This window comes from Anser cygnoides, chromosome 4 (assembly GCF_040182565.1).
Source record: "Anser cygnoides isolate HZ-2024a breed goose chromosome 4, Taihu_goose_T2T_genome, whole genome shotgun sequence".
NCBI classification, from domain to species: Eukaryota; Metazoa; Chordata; class Aves; order Anseriformes; family Anatidae; genus Anser; species Anser cygnoides.
The window spans coordinates 46,901,339-46,918,592 of record NC_089876.1 but is presented as its reverse complement, the minus strand read 5'-3'; the positions used below and the strand labels follow the sequence as shown (position 1 = coordinate 46,918,592).

Below are 17,254 nucleotides of genomic sequence, written 5' to 3'. Positions count from 1 at the left end.
GTGTGTACTGCCAAGACAAGTCCTACAGTAGGAAGTATGATATGGTGTTTCACTGGCCTCTCAGAAATGGAACAGGTGCACAGCTTTCTGCTTGGCAGGCTTAGTAAAAATTAGTAGAACTTGAAAAAGTTATATATTAGTCCTCTCCTGGCAATTTTTGGTAGATATCCAAAAAAATCTTAATTTTTATTCTCATCAATTCCTGCTTTTTCTCCTCACACAAGATGTTCTTTTTTAGCAAAATGACTGTTAGTTGACATATTCTGCAGGACACGCAGTTTCCTGCAGTCCAACAAAAATAAAAAAAATAAGAAAATCAGTAATTCACCAACATCAGTGAAACATTTTGCAAAGGATAATCACTAAAACTCAAAGATTTTTTTTTCTTTGAAGTAATATAAATTGCACCCTAGCACATTAGAAAACTGACATAAAATTCCATTTCTTCTCCACTTTATGAAAATAACTCTATCAACTGTGATAAGGAAACACTACCTACTTAGCTAAAGTTGGGGGAATATTTATTGACAGAACATTTTCCTTTTCGACATTTGGAATTTGGCCATTTTCCTTTTGGAAAAATATTAATTTGGAAAAAAATCCTCATGGAAATGTCTGTCATGATGAAATGCTGTCTAAATGGTCACTGCTTTTTGATGGTACGTCAGCCTAGTGCAACAAAAATTTTTTGATTCTCCATTTCACTTCAAAATTTTAAACATTTTCATAAATATCCCCATCTTACTTAACAATCTGCATAGAGTAAATAGGAATTATGGAAGGAAAAGGTGGGAAGTCAGCCTAGAACTCACTACTGTTAACTATGTTCAATAGTATCTTCACACAGAGGTCATCCACAATGTCTTTACCTCATTCAAGCCACGCTTGCATTCACCACTGACCTTGTGGAGCGCAGGAGCCATTACGGGAACCAAAAATCCATTGTAAATGTAATTCACAAGCTGGTTACGTATCAAAGGATGTGCGACCTAAGGGGAAAGGAGGTGAGGAAAGACAGACAGAACAGTTCCAGTGAGATTTCAAACAAGACAAGGAAGATACTACTACTGCCCACTACCAAAATAATTTCACATTTAAAAAGCCATGTTAATTTGTCCTTCTCACTAGCATTTTCTGTGATATGGATTCTTAAAGATTGTGTGTTCCTCAAACACAAACTGTGTTTAATTACAGTAAGCCTGCCAACAGTGGGAGAACAGGGCTTTTCAATCTCCCCGTGTGTTGACAAAGACAAATGGATGGACAGCAAAGCGTGCATGCCCATGCATCAAGGAAGACTTGAGATTCTCAATTTAGCTCCTGCAACCTTCTCAGGGTCACTTGAAGGTGAACTTGCCATCATTAAATTGTCCTCTTACAACAAGGAAACGCAGAACAACTGTTTTCCTGTGTTTTAAGAGTAGGTAAACCGAAGCGTTCACTAGGCTATGGCGTAAGAACGTTCAGTTCACATGCTCTTCCTCCAATCACTGGGGAAGAAAAAAAACAGAAAAAAAAGAAAAGAAAAAACAACATACTTTATTCAATAGGTTATTAGCTTTAAAAAAATTGAACTGCTATTGGAAGCCAAAAATCCACTTTTATAATGATGCATTCACTATTTTCCACAAAATGAAGCATATTATCAATTAATGCATTTAAAAGAAATTTAATAAGAGCAAAAAAAAATCCCTTCTGAAGCACTCCAGGTTAATATATTCTGTTTGAAGTTTGTATTTAAACTTGAATGTCACAGCCTACATGCAGCCACAAATACATTATCCTACTTGCAATTCTTCCCAGAATTCCTATAATTTATAACCCTCACTTTGAAAAGGGGAAGAAAAATGGTTACCCTTCTTCATGCTGTGATCCAGGGAAAAAGTAGTAAATGGCAAGAGGTCTTGGCTACACTGTCCCTTATTAATCTCTGGCTAAAGTTTTTCAGTCAGCACAGAACAAGCCACAGCACAAAAACCATTCCATGCATTAAGCAAAAATTCCTGCAGTAACTGACTTTTCTTCTGCGCATTGCTGAAGATAGACTATAAAGACACAATCAGGCAGCACTCAGAAACTGCTCTTTTGCGCATGTCAACTTAAGATCTTTAATCATTTTCAGTTTATTTGAAAAGCAGTTTTAAAATTATATATTCTTCTTTAATTCGTCTGCTGTAACTTTTGCATGGACTCTAAAAAAGGTATTAAATATTACCTCCTACAGATATCCTGTATAAAAACACCACTTGGACACATGTTTAAAAAGTCTTTTATACTGCATTTAAAGAATGACAGCTACTATTATTCTCACCTGTTAAATGCTTTAATAGTCAATCAGTTGCTTTACTGTATTTTGCATGCATCTCACTACAACTTATTTTTTATTTAACAGTAAATGTTATTTTCAATCCTATTCAGCACATTTCTTCAAGTAACACATACCTACAGTCCGTGTAGAATTTATATCCTATGTTAATAAAATATTGGGCAAGCGCTCTATAGGGTCCTCTGTCCTTAAAAAATAATACAAAATGGATTTTTCTGGATCAAAGCCAGAAAAAAAAAATCAAGAAACAATTATTAGGAACAGAGTATGCACTCTAAACAGGCCAATCTAAAATTAATAATTTAAGTGCAGCGGTCACTGAAAGGCAAAACAGACGATTTTCTTGTGTACACTGTTATAAGAGCTTAGACAAAGACAGAATGTTTTTTAACACAAATACATAAATACTACCCCCCCCGCCCCGCGTAAAGGCATTCAATTTACTTTTAATATTAACAGTAGTATTAAAATGCAATAAACTTTTTTTTTAAAATAAAGAAAATACTCCCAATTTTGTGATGAAATATCAAGAAGCAGCACAATTATACTGAATTTATTAGAAACATTTGTCATTTGAAAAACAAAAACATATTAATTCATCCTTACAACTGGGACAATCAGCACAAAGCCTTCACTTTATAAGCAACTTATTTAGCGTAACGTACAAGTCCATGCCATCAATAAGGGAAACTAAACTCCATCATTCAAAAACTTTTGCGGGGTATACAAAACCATTGCTTCAAGAGAACAGGACAACTCTGCTCCATTACCTGTATCACAGCATTGCAAAATTCAAGAGAATTCATGAATTGCACAAGGGCTGGTGACAACAGCCAGTCATCTTTCAGTAGACAGTGCCACTCTTCCCCTTTTTCTTCCAACTTTGTAGGCAAAGATGAATAGAGGCCACTTAGTCCTGTTGCCAGCACCTGTATTTCAAAAGCAGAAGAGAAATAAGTTAAGTTTCTAAATGTTCATCTGCTTGAATGGCATTGCCGCACAACAAATCATTTCTCTTGCTAGTTTTAGTAACTCAAGAGACTGTTATGATTAATTCAGTTTCCTTTGAAAGAGTTCTGTGGCAGAAAAACGTGAGTATTTTCAAGAGCCTTCTACATATTACCCTTCCTCCAAGAACTGGTACTTATGAGAAAGTGATGTGAAAAAGCAGATTGTCTTGTATTCTTTATCAGAATTTATATTTTTTTTAAATGCTTGTAAAATTATTTTACACTTTCCTTCATTTATCCTCCAGAAGAAGCCATCATTATCATATCTCCATAGACTGTCACTTGCAGATGGTTTGAATGTTACTACTTACATATATAAATTTATATATAATTATTATTAGTTAATTACCTAATTATTATTATATATATTATATAAAATTATTTCACCAGGAAATAGAAAAAACTAGAAATGGAGGGGTAAGTGTCCCCATCAACAAAAATGAAGTTCAGTCTCACTCTGGCCACAGATATGTGTTGACTTCTATTCATAGACATTGGTATTCAGTTGAATCCAAGTCACAAAAAGAAATTTTTAACTGTTAATAATTTCTCTTTGTTCCTTCTTATTTACTTGGAAAAGGGAAGGGAAGGGAAGGCAAGGGAAATAACTTACTGTACAGACATTGTTTCCAGTGCTATTAAGGCTTACAGGTGATCTATGTAGAATATTATCACAAAAGCGCAAAAATGTAATTTTAGTTACAATTTTAAAAGCATATTTCCAAAAAAACATCTTTTTAAGTGTTACTGAATATATCAAGAGCATTGGGAGTTCAGGACCAAACTTTTAATTATTAACATTATTTGAAGCTGGAAATTTTTTATTTTACAATTCTCATCCTTCTCACATGATTTTCTACAACTTCAGGGCACTTTTTAAGATGATGTTCATTTTAATGGGACTATTAAGACTCAGCCTGATGGAAACCTTTTTAGTTTTCATTCAGTGAACTCTTACAGGAATTCGTCTGTCCAGAAATGGCTACTTGGCATCTACAGGGCTAGACAGTCAAAGCCCAGGTGAAACTCAAAGCCCAGGTGAAACACAACTGTTTTATCCGTTAGAAAACAAACACTTGACAATGCGCAGGTCAACGACCCAAGGGTTCATGGAAGGGGATTGAGGTGTTGATGACATGCAAGTGTAACCAATTACAATTGTTAACCTATCCAGCTAAGCAAAGGCTGTCTTTCTGAATGCTTTCCATTTCTAAAAAATCACAAAACTTTGAAGATGGGCTTATTCTGGTGTATATATAATTAAGCCAAATATCATGAAAAAGATAACACTGTGAGAAACTCTGCTTTGGCATGCTAAGCTACTTTTTCATACATAAATATACATATATATATACACACATATATACAGACACACAAACACACATACATAAAACCAACAATAAAAAGTTGCAGGAAATACTACAAATCCAAGAAGCTAAACCGTTCAGCAAACTATATTTGTACAATCATATTCTTTTAAAACAAGGAGCTTTTTTCCTTTCTCTTGGTAGAAGAGCTCCAAGTAAGAAGTTTTCACTAGACCTATTAAAAATATTTCACTAGACCTATTAAAAATATTTATAGTAATCTCCTCCACACTTATACTCACAAACCCAGGCTTCAGACAATTGTAGAAAGGAAAAAAAATCTGAAGAGAGAATTTAAGTTTCTTTTTTGTGGCAATCTCCTAATTAATGTATGCTTGATTTTCCATTGTCTGCTTAAAATTTAATTGCTATTTATAAGCACACACCCTCTCAGTAAGCAAAGTAATTTGATTTTCAGAACTGAGCACTATCCACATTTCTCCTTGACATGGAAGTTTAGTTCTGAAGCGCATGAAAACGACCTTGAGCAAAACACACTATTCACCGCTACAAGGAGCACAGAACTCCCAATCATTCAATGTCTCAAAATGGGGAATTCTTTAGCTTGTCCAGCTTACTGGAGTAACAAGTGACAGATGTAGCTGTTAAAATGTGAAATGTTTAGAAAGCTCTTATTTTTTTCTATGAAGTACAACACAAATAGCTCTATGTGAAATCATGTTTCTAAAGCACTGAGAAACAGAGTAGCCATTAGAAGCAAATTTACTCTGTTTTAAATTAAAAATATTTAATTTTTTTCATAGAAGTATGTGGTAAAAATAGGACTACCATTTGAAATTACTAACAGAACTCTCCACATGCTATAAGCAGGTGTATTAAATAATGCACACATACAGTCCACACTACAGAGTTTTAATCATCAAGATGACAGTCATCAATGAAAAAAATATCCTAGAAGGAAGGAAATGAATGAGTTCACATCCTGGGAGAGAAAGATTGGTTTCATTTTTTTTTTGTTTTACCTTAAACAGTGTCCTTTTAGATTTCTTCTAACAATTGTTATGGCAGCCCTACATGCTCATCTACTCTTAGAAACATCTCCAAAGTTTTGTTTTTCACCACTGAGTCACGAGGCTCTCTGCAAACCAATGTCCTCGACTGATATGCTTTGTCTTGACTCAGAGAAGGCACTGACTGTCTATGAAATTTGTAAATCTCATATTTGGTTAAATGATGTGTTGTCAATACATAATCAATTGCTATCTGGCCATCCTATTTTCACATTTAAGTTCTTTCCCTTTATTAATTCTCATTCCTCCCACATCCATAGTCCTATCTCTGTGCAGTCTCAACTTTTCAAGGGCATTGAAGTCATAATACCTTCTGCTTTTATACCTACTTGCCTGAGTCGTGGGGTATTTACAAATACAATGTTTCATGGAGAAGTTTTGAGATGCTATCCTGCTCAAAATTCCATAGAAATGTTGTTTTCCTGTTATGTGGTGAACTGACAATACCTTAAATCACAGTTACAGAAGCTGCAGGTTAAAACATAAAAATTACTTGACCAAAGATACAGAAAAACCCCTGTAAAAATCAGAAAGCCTTGCCTAAATAGCTTGTCTGTACATTCTACGACAAAAACATTTGCTAGTGAGGTGTTCTCACTGCAGCCTGTCCCCTTCCTTCTTTATAGGTTACTCACCCACAGCTTTGAATACTATGGACAGTTTAGTTTTAAAAAGCTGCTAAAGAAAGTGAGCTCAAAAAATAATATGAAGAAAACCTTCAGGTACACTTTGGCACAAATTTGGACATATGAAGCAGAAGAGATTTATGGTCAGGCCTCAGCCCAGGGCATGTCTATGCTATGCGGTGAGGCATGGTACAGAAAATCCTATGTGCTACCAACAAATTCAGCCAAGTAACCAGAGGCAGCATCATCACAGTGCCACTCAAACGCAACTCATATCAGCAAAGGACTGTGCCACCTGTTTTGCAGTGCAGATGTAGCCTCAGCGACCCTGATTTTAGTGATATACGGCAATGCCACTGATGCCTACAGAGCATCTTCTTTCACCAGAACAAAACCTGGTCCTTGAGCTCATCACACTCAAATTCAAAAAAGACTTCATGCTAGTGAGCTAATTCTATGGCACTGCATTAAAATTTTATTATAAACGTAGGCCACTCTCATTACTGTTCAGAAAAGTCTGATTTTAGCACATTTGACAAGAGGCCATCCTAATTAGAATGATTGTCAATCATGGCTCCCTGCTGTTCAAAGGTTAATATAGCTGGCTTTTATCTTCAGTGTAAAAAGGATTTTTTTTTTAATTAATTGGAAGATGTAATTATGGAAGTTATAGCATAGATCCAATAATGGCATCTGTCTCAGGGACAATTTAAGAACCAAGTTCATATTTTTTAGCAGCATCTATTAAATAAGGTCAACTGGAGTCTCTCAGCACAAGACATTTGATGCAACATTTACAACTGACAAAGGATACCATTTACAAGTTCTGCTTTGGAACTTGTAGGCTTTCTCCAGACTACAAACCTGGCTCTGCCATACTTGTCAAAGGATACAGCAGTCTGAGGGGAAACAGACACCTACGGCTGGAAGAGCTGTCACGTGCAAATGTTTAGGTTGAAGGCATGTTAGTGTAAAAGCACTGAAAAGCACTCTGCTTTAGTAGCTATGTAAGGTTCCCATCCATTTCATTTTTTTATGGAATTTATTAAACTAAAAATGCAAGCCACACAGAAGATAAAAGATTTGGGCCAAAAACTGGCACAAAAGAACATCTTCTCTCCATAGTGATACTTCGTTTTAAATCTGTAGCAGATCTCAAATCTATTTTTGTGATAAGGCATGAAGCAAGTGCAATAGTGCAATGCTGTTTGTTAAATTAGCTTATTTACTTGTTTAATAGCAAAGATTTTCCATTCATGTAATACAGCTGATTTGTCAGATCTAACAACGCAACATTACTACCAAGTTTTGTAACAGACTGCAACATAGCACAATGGCATTATGGTTGAGATGGCCACCAAAATGTGCAGATCTCTGACAAAGAACAAGTCACCCACTTTAACTTCCATCAGTTTCCTAATTCAACTCACTGAGTGACTGCAGGAAAAAAAAAACACCACACTTTTGCTGGCCCAAAGGAGGGGAAGGGCACTAGTAGAGAAACATGCAGCAAGACTGCATTTGGGAGTAGGGCCAGCTTAAACAGCATTACAATTTGTAAAACAGCTGTTGGCAGAAATAAAGTATGTTAAAACACATCTTTACCAAAAAGGACAGAACAAGACGAGCAGAATACAAGGGAGATGCCTAGCTTAACATTAAAGACCAAGCAAAACTGGAACAACTTACTGGGCAAAAATAGGTGTTCTCTGCTATGTGGTTTGCAACAACATTGTTTTCTGCAGACAGGGACATTATGAAGAGCAGCGCATCACGAGCCTGTTGGCCTACCGTTCCTTCTCGATGGATGAAGGGAATCAAAAGGGAAAATATGAGGAAATTGGCAGCTCCTTGGTCCTCGCTGGTGTGGAAAAACAGTTCTAGAATGGAAGGATCTTTGGCTATTATAGAGCAGAGCTGGTTCAGGAGGACAACCAATTCTGTTTCCACCGTTGGAGTGGCTGTTCCTGAGCAGGAGCTCAGCAACATCATCAAAGGCTTCAAGATGGGCTTGTGATGTAGCAAAGGCTGATGAGACTGGGTTACTAGCATTTCATACATTTTGAGTTGCTCAATTTTTGTCTCATCAGTGAACTCTCGCCGTAGGCTCCAAAGAAAAAGCTTCTCCATTATGTTTTCTGAGACCACAAATTCTAGAATGGGCCCCATTGAGGCATCCTTTGCTTGCTCCTCAATTAGTAAGAAAAGCATGTGTTCCACATAATTCTGAACAGTGCTGGCTTCATCAGGTGAAATTGCCCCATACTTCGCCTGAGTATTCTTCAAGGGATCATGCTTCTCTAAGATTTTTAGAACCTAAAAAGAGACAACGACAGGTAAATCATTTCAGTGTATGTTTAAAAATATGCACTTACCTATAAGGAAAAAAATATATATACGTATCAAAAATTGTAACACAAGAAGCCCAAACTCTTTTTATGCTTTTAAGATTTGTCTGTAAAGAATCTTCTAGATGTAAAAGTCTCACATTTGGCATGCACGAGGCAAAAGTTAATTCTTTTGTTCACCTTTATAAGCACCTAAATTTGCCACTTGTCTTACTGCAGAAAACTTAAGGTTCTTTGAAGTATAGCTAAACTAGGTTCCTTTAGCCTTCGGAAACTGAGTTTCAATGATGTTTTCAGTGAGCTTCTTAGTCACAAAGGACTGTAATCAAAGGGCTGGCTCTTCACACAGAGTAACTGTGCTCAGGAGCATCAGTATCATGAGGTGACTTGCAGTTGTAAGAGAGGCTGAAGCCCACATACTCGATCTCTCCATGCCACTTCGTATAGAACCAAACAGCCACTTATGCTCATTTACTCCTGGCAACATTCAACATAGATTTACGATTGAGTAGTAACTGTCATCCCAGTACTTAAACCCCCTGGATTAAATTCTGTTCTGTATGCAGTCAGTGAAGCTCATTGTCTGTGAAACAACCACCGTATTTAGTCCTTTTGTGGAGGATAACTGCCACAAAACCAAAAATACAGCAGGTCCTCCCCTAACACAACAGCATTATCGCAGTTCAATGACAGAAGGTGTCTCTTGAAAGATGGCTCTTCCAACACTGGAAATATCTCAGAAACACCACTGCCCTTTCCTGCCTTGCTTCTAAAGACAGCAGAAGCAGCAAAAGCAGAAGCACAGAAATCAATTTTACATAAACTGTTATTTATATTACTGTAGCAAATAAGATCTATTATGCTGTTCAGAGCAAAACATCTTTGCCTACAAACAGTAAAAATCCCGATAACAAGCAAACAATTTTTAGAATAAGTGCATAACCTTTATCTGTCCATAATAAACAACCCTGCATACAGCTTGGCTCCCATACATCTAATGCTTTACAGAAGATAGGCAAATCTTACCTAGGACAAGGAAAGGAAGCACAGAAGTTTGTAACAGGGTACAAGTCCCAGTGAATCACTAGGAAAGCCAGTTAGAAGATATAGACCTTCCATAAGATATTACCATGTCATAATACTTCCCTTTCAGATGCAAGTCTGGTGTTCAAAGCGTGATTAGTAAAGCCTAGCCATACCTTAAAACATCAATTACCTTTGTATTTTAAAATGTTTAAACGTAGTAGATGAAGTTGTTCCTCAGCAATTCAGGATTACCCCGAAAAGCAAGACTGAAGCAAATTCATGTTAATGCAATATACTTCAAATCAATAAAACTCAATAGCATTACCTGTGCCCAGTGTGTTCTAAACACTATCATGCATGTTTCTGGGTCAACACCTTGCAGGCTCAGACCCTGCCGTTTTTTTCTGATACTGGTTCCAGAGGACATTATAAGTTTTCCAAAGGTCAACCGTCTAGGCCATGCTGGATTTCCTTTGAAAATCCTGTACTTAGTAAAAGATGTCCAAGCATCGCAAAGAGATCAACATCCTGTTTTGAGCTTCAGTATCCACAGAATTCTGTTTAAGGAAAAACAACACAAAACACATCTGTACACCAATTTTTATATATATATATATATATACACACAAACACACACACAGAGAACGTACTTAAAGATATCACTAAAGCATTTATTTTAATTCAGTTGGAGGATAGAATTTCTTAAAGCATGTTATTTGTGACCACCATCTTAAACTTCTCATGATAAGAGTTTTTAAGCCTCAAACAGGTCTTTTGAGATCAGTAATTGAATTAAGGTGCTACTCAAATACAACAAGCTCATGCAGTAAACATCGTATGCATACTTTATTACATTTTTTTTCTTTATGTTTTTGCCTTCTGATCACGTCTCTGTTCAGGGTAGCTTAATAACTGTTGCATAGACTGTACAAGTAAAAATGTACAAGTTCTTTCTACATTTTTAAAAACAGTATTTCCGTGAATAGATAAAATTGTGAATACTTCGATTTTTTTCTGTCGGAAAACATATCAGAAACAATTGGAAATATCTGTAGCATACCATACACAGGTAGAAAGATGCACTTGTATCTACACCAAAGGACAATAACCAAAACCAAAGGACATAAAAAAATATAAAACCAAACCACTCTCATGTATTCAAAGTCAAATAAATTGAGATGTCATATTAGAGGACTATAAGACCAAACATTGGCACTTTCTTTTCATCCATTATTTAATATCCTAGATATCTGAGTATTAAAGTAGTTGCACACCTGCAGGGAAAAGTTAAAATGAAACAAAGACAGATATCTTACAGATATTTGGGAGGCTTAAGAGAACATATTATTCCCTCAAGCACCAATATCTAAGTTACACAGTTCCCTTTTTTTTTTTTTGGTCCCTCCATCAACTTCAATTTTTTATTCTTCTTTTGCAAACAGACTCTGCTATTAATTTTGAGCCATAGAAAAACAAAACAAACAACAACAACAAACACAGTTAAGGAAGACAACAAATGCACTACAGGTTGCTACAGCTCGTGTACAACATAGAAGACTTTTATGCATTTTGAAATGCTCTCTTTCTCCAGTCTTCATTAGGATCCCAAGAGTCCTGGATATTCTTTGGCTTAGTCAAATACATTAGGAGATTTTTCTGCCACAGTCTATATAGCAATTCTTTGCTACCGCAGTAGGTATTTCTCTGCATGTATCTTAAAAGATAAAAATCTTTCTCTACAGTGGACATCTCTGCTCCCTGCAGGTGTGCTCTGCTTATATTTTTGAAATTGTTAGCAGAAAAAAACATACTGACTGTCATAAAAGTAACAGCAAATTTTTGCTGCATTCAGAATGTCCAAAAAAAGTCCAGGCTACAGCACTAAGCTTTTTGAGACAAATAAAAAACAAACAGAAGTTGATTATGCAGTCTTAATACCCCCTTGTTCCCATGTATGTATGTATATTCTCTATGCTTGAGATTCAACAAGATTCAATTGCATAAAAGGGTCTTCCCTCCCACCCCCAACCCTTGCTTCTTATACCACTTAGAATACGTATTATGCATTTCCTAAACACTGTCATGCAATACAATTAACATGATCTAATTTATCTCTTTTGCTGATAAAACATTCCTTGCATGGAAAGGCCAGCATGAACCCGAGACAGTTTATCCATTTGGGTAACACTCCTTCCTAAACAATGCTGGCACCCCGTTACCTAATATCTTTCTAATATCATAGCTTTCCTAATATCATACCCAACAATCCAAAGGAATATTTATTTGACCTCCTTTGGACCACCTGTTCACTTCATGCCCGTTCCCCCTTCGCCAGCCCTCTCCTCCAAACACAAACCTTCCCACTTCTGTAGCAGCTGAGCAGACTCCTCTGGGCAGAAGTGCCCTTCACCACACAACCCCAATTCACCCTTCAAGCAGATCTGTCCTGTGCATGAAATGAAGCAAGCAGCTTTGGAAAACTTAATGTGATTGTGTAATTAAAGATGGTATCATAAGGTGCAGCAAGAGAACTTAATTAACAAAGCAGAGGCAAGTTCATTTCTGGAATTTACTAGTTTTGAGTTGTTTGACTTTACAACTTGGAGGTTGTTTCTGTAGAGTTTGCACTTGTTGAAGAATTTAAACAGAAGAAACTGCTATTACACATCTCGATATCACATGACAGATTACCATCGTTACGATACCGAGAGTAGAATCAGAAACTTCAGGTCAGCCTCCACTACTTAAGCAAACAGCTCTAAGGGAGATCATGGCTTTCTTCAAGACTGCCAGTAAAAACCAAAGGCTGGTGACGTAAGACACTTGAGATACATGCAAAGCTCTAGGATGTAATATACATGGGCAATCTAAAACCTGTTACCTTCTCTTCTCATCCAACATGTTCTAATCCTCTGTCCTCCCTAACCTTTACGGCTTTTCTTTCTCATACATCATGCCTAACCAGCCCCACCCTTCACTCCACCAGTTCCCAGCAGCATGCATTCCCTCCCCATCAGACCCTCCTATAAAAAAGAGGAAAAGATATTTTTACTACTTCCATCTTGTAGCTATCAAAACATGGGTTTGGAGGGCAGAGGTGCCATACTCGTACTTTGATCATTACAGACTCCTGCAACATTGCTCTACTTCTCTGCAGCTATAAGAAGGCCTAAAGTGCAGGAGTGGCTCAGCACAGACGTACAGAAAAAAAAGACATCCAAGCACTCACCAGCAGCGAGGTGCTATTTCATGGTACATCTCTCACCACACATTCAAAACACAGCAACGTACCAAGAGCTCCAGCGACAGAGCCAGTTACATTTGTGTGTCCAGATCGAAAATTCCCTTTCCACACAAGACCTACTTCATGACTAACATTTATGTAAGAATTTATAACCACCTCTGTGTTCTTGAACAGTGAAGTCCAGCCTCTGTTAAAAGCTTACTGCCTAGGCAGATCACCATTGCTCTCTGCGCTTGTAGTATGGGCATCTAGAAACGCCTGTACTACCAACCAGGGGAAACTTTTAGGAAGGTTCCCTTGAGTTGCTGTTGCATGCAGCTTGCCCAATCCATTTATGAGATGTGTTTTATTACCTGCACAAATGCTACCCCATTGCTAGATGAAGATCTTCACTAGTACGCAAGTGACAAACACCGTAAAACAGCAGATTCACCTCCTGCATTTATGTATTATAACAAAAAACTGCACTTACCAGTAGATTGCACATACATATGTCACAAGATTGAAGCCATTTAAATCTTTAATAACAAAGAATCGTGAAAAAGATCATTCATCCCTTGGTGATGAATAGTAACCTCTCAGACATTAAAATTCAATCAGAACCAGTTTATTCGGAATGCTCACTCCTACCACACAAAGTCATTATAAACAGATTGTATGAAGCACGGAATGAAGAGCAAAACTACCAAATTTAAATTACTAGCTGAAAACAAATCACTTTGTCTGCAGCAAATGTTAAGTTGACCATGGTTAAGTTCGCTTGCATCCAGCTCAGCTATGGGATCAGAAATTTAAGTGTGGTGAGAGAATACAGACCTTCCCCTCACAGCAGCAAATACTATGGCCTTTTAATTATCTCTAATTTAAAAGTAACTAGACAGCAGCAAGCAAGACTGCATTGTCCAGTAACATTTCTAAAATCAAATCAATTCTCTTAAGGAAGCAAATATTTCCAGTCTGGAATGTATCTTGGGATATCAGGATTTCTTTAGTAAGACAAAACACTGATAGACTGTACAGACTTCAAAGACTTCAGAGTTGGTAATACTGTTTCAAAAAGCATATACAGCTTTTTGACAAGTGGTCACAGAATAGATCCTAAAAACAGTGTACTATTTGAAAAAGGAAAACAATTAAATTGGAAGAGATGCTATCTTTTAAGATACCTATCTACCTAAAGTTAGCTTGCTCTAGGTACAGTGGCACTAGAAAGAATATGTTCACCGTATTTGTGGCAAGTGGGTTTTTCCACTGGATTAGTAGGTTTTCTTGATTATTTTGCAAGGCTGAATGACAAATAATCTGACAAGACAAATAATCTGATTATACTGAATGCAAATTTGGGAAAATTAATTAATTTATAACCACCAATCAAGGAAGAAAGGGTAGAAATGAACTCAGTCACCACTACAGACAAGAATAATGGTCTATTTTAATCGGTTTAGGGTTGAAATACTACAATAATTTAGCCTTTCCTCTCCACTAAATCCTAGTCAAGGCATTACTCCATCAATTAACAGACCTGATGAGTGGAAATACACCTCTCCTGCAGTCCATCCAAAATCCAACTTCCAAGAACCATTGCTCAGTTTAATATTTTCACCCTGCTGTACAATAGCAAAACCTTCTTAGCAGGTAAATCTTTCCATAATTCAAGCATATCCTACCAAACAGTCATTTAACATTATTAAAAGGCAAAGTCCACTTACATATGCCTTCTAGAGCTATTGTAATTGCCTAAACTGACAAGACTTTTGTCTCTAATCTTTACTGTCATACACAAGGTTCCCACACCTACGGCCAAAGTTTTATATACATAACAATCCCAATGTGGAATGGGAAGCATATCACACACATGAGGAAATGAGTTTCAAACAGACAAGTCAAATTCCCCCAAGATCTTCCTATATTTTTTGAGTAATTGAACAAAATTGCATCATTTCAAAAGCTTTTGTTGGGTTTATATTAAATACCTTTCAATGGGGGGTTATTTAGTTTGTTGGGTTTTCTTTTTTTCTGCAAATCCACTTAACTGTTATATATACAAACGGGATGTTAACAAGCACCTATGTTCTCCCTGAGGAGCAGCAGAGAAAATTGTACAGTCACAAACCTAGATCTGTAACCACGTCTGTGGAATCTCTGATAAGTAAATGAGGACGGAAGGAAGAGAGCAGAAATCTTTACCACAACCTAACTGATTTGCCTTTTTTAAAAAAAAATAAAAATAAAAAAAAAAAAGCAGCAGTCATAACTACACTGAGTAGCTTTAGATTAACGAGAAGATTGAGACCTAGCTGTTGGACTTGCAGAGGATACTTGCTTTCAGTTTTCCTTCAGAAGCCTGTAAATCATCAACCCTTTTTCCACAGCTGATTACAGGGCTGAACTCCCCAATCAACAGAAGTACTTATTTTATTGCCAAGTACACTGGAAGAACAGCCCAGCTGAGAATCATCTCTTGTCAAGCCCACTCCCACTGGAACATCTCTTCAGAAGTTTCACTTTTGAATTTAAAAAAGTAGCACAGAAGTTTGCAGGATCGGGGCGTACCAGGCAATGCACACCATACAGACAAAAGATGTGCAGACTACTATAGCAAGGCAATATAGACCCAAAATATGCTGCAAGGCTCCCCTGTTTAATCATCTAAGTTGTCTTCTGTTGAATCTCTAAGCTGGTGTGTTCTCCAACAGTTCTCGAGTGCAACTGTACTTCTGGTACTGGATTCTGCATGCTTTTGTCCTGCTGGCCAAAGCTGCCCATCCCTGTCAATCCAGAGACAATAGAGAGCTGGATAAGAAGCTTCAATGGAAGTGAAAGAAACAGCAAATACCACAACATTTTCATGGATCAGTGTGGCATAAAGGGGCTTGAAATTAGACAACTTCAAAGAAGCAGAGGGAAATTATATGGTTTTAAGCGTAGCTATACAATCACTTTTCTGCAGTCTCTGATAAGTGGATGAGGGAGAGCAGGCGAAAAATGAGTGGCAAATTTTAGCAAGCCTCAACTTAGTTCCAGCTTAAAAGAGACCTTGTTCAAGGTTTGTTTATTTTTGATCAAAAAGAAGGCTTTCTGCATATATTTGTCAGCTTTTCTTTAGGGACTATGATCCAGGAGAGGGTGTAAATTTTATTAACAAGAGTATTTCAAAGGAAAACAGTCGCTGCATTATAGGATTCATCCTGCTTGTGGTAAGTTTTGCTACAGAAAAGCTTACGAAGGAGAGTCACATCCTCACCCTTAATGGTCCTATACATTCAGTACCAGAACGCAGAAGGATTACAGCTTGCTCACTGGAGAACTGGAACCAGGGTGGGTAACTGGGAAAACAGTGGTTAAAAGCCACTGCACCGGAGAGTCCTGGGCTTGCTTAAGTACTACTCACAAAAGTTCTACTAGCAAGAAAACTACATTAACAATTTAACACTTTAAGATACACTTTTTTAACACATTAAACTATATTAACACTTAGCTTCCTTCTTCATTTGTTCTTCCATGTTTTGATGCTGCAGTCCGCTAATTGTCTTGTCCTTTGTCTACCTCAAGCAAACACTTCACATTTAGTCAGCTTTCTTCTGCCTGCCTGTGCTACCCAATATCTGCAAAGACACTGCCTTCCGTGTGTGGGTGGGAGATGTGTTTTACACTTAAGCAGATAGCTTTATCAAAGCTCAGCAGAGAAGAAGTCACCACAAATTGTAAAGCAATGCAGTTAATCAAAGTATCAATCTGTTCTCATCAAGCACAATTTAATCCAACCCACTAACATGAAAAGTGTGACTTGTGCCCACCGAGACCACAATAACAAGATGTATCTCATGACAGAAACTATGCTCAGTAAGTTTTATAAGGAGATGAAAACCTTACTGTCACATTTACGGTCAGCCTGCTGCAGTTAAAAACGCAATGCATCTTTTCTGAAATCTCTGGAGATGTACACTACTCACATGTTTATTGGGGTTTCACACCAGCTCAGATAACTAGCTTCACGTCCTATGTGTTAATTGTTAGGGGATCCAGTTTATGGCCTTAAATAAATACATGGCTCTCCAGGCACACGAATGAGCGATTTCCCCAGAGTAAGCACAGCAGCAGTGACGGCCCCAGCTCAGCCGTGCTGCAGTGGCACCGTGTGCACGTAAAGGGCAAGCAACGGGATCGACTCACACTGGCAGCCTGTGCACTGGGGCACAGGCTCTGCCAAATCCCGAGACTACAGCAATTTCTGCTGCATTGGTTGGCCAAAATGAAAGAACAGAGAGGCCAGTTA

General features: G+C 37.3%; 1 protein-coding gene across 13 annotated transcripts in view; it reads right to left on the bottom strand.

Annotated features, from left to right (window-relative positions):
- FHIP1A (FHF complex subunit HOOK interacting protein 1A) overlaps positions 1 to 17,254 on the bottom strand; it is a 95,845-nt gene that overhangs the window by 36,431 nt on the left and 42,160 nt on the right. For all 13 annotated transcript variants that reach the window (XM_048071723.2, XM_048071719.2, XM_066996732.1 and 10 more), the window contains 4 exons: positions 10,060 to 10,291; positions 8,050 to 8,676; positions 3,097 to 3,255; positions 903 to 989 (listed from right to left, as the gene is read on the bottom strand). In XM_048071723.2, the coding sequence (XP_047927680.2) occupies positions 903 to 989; positions 3,097 to 3,255; positions 8,050 to 8,676; positions 10,060 to 10,161 (975 nt within the window). In that variant the 5' untranslated portion in view covers positions 10,162 to 10,291. The remainder of the gene's footprint in view (positions 1 to 902; positions 990 to 3,096; positions 3,256 to 8,049; positions 8,677 to 10,059; positions 10,292 to 17,254) is intronic.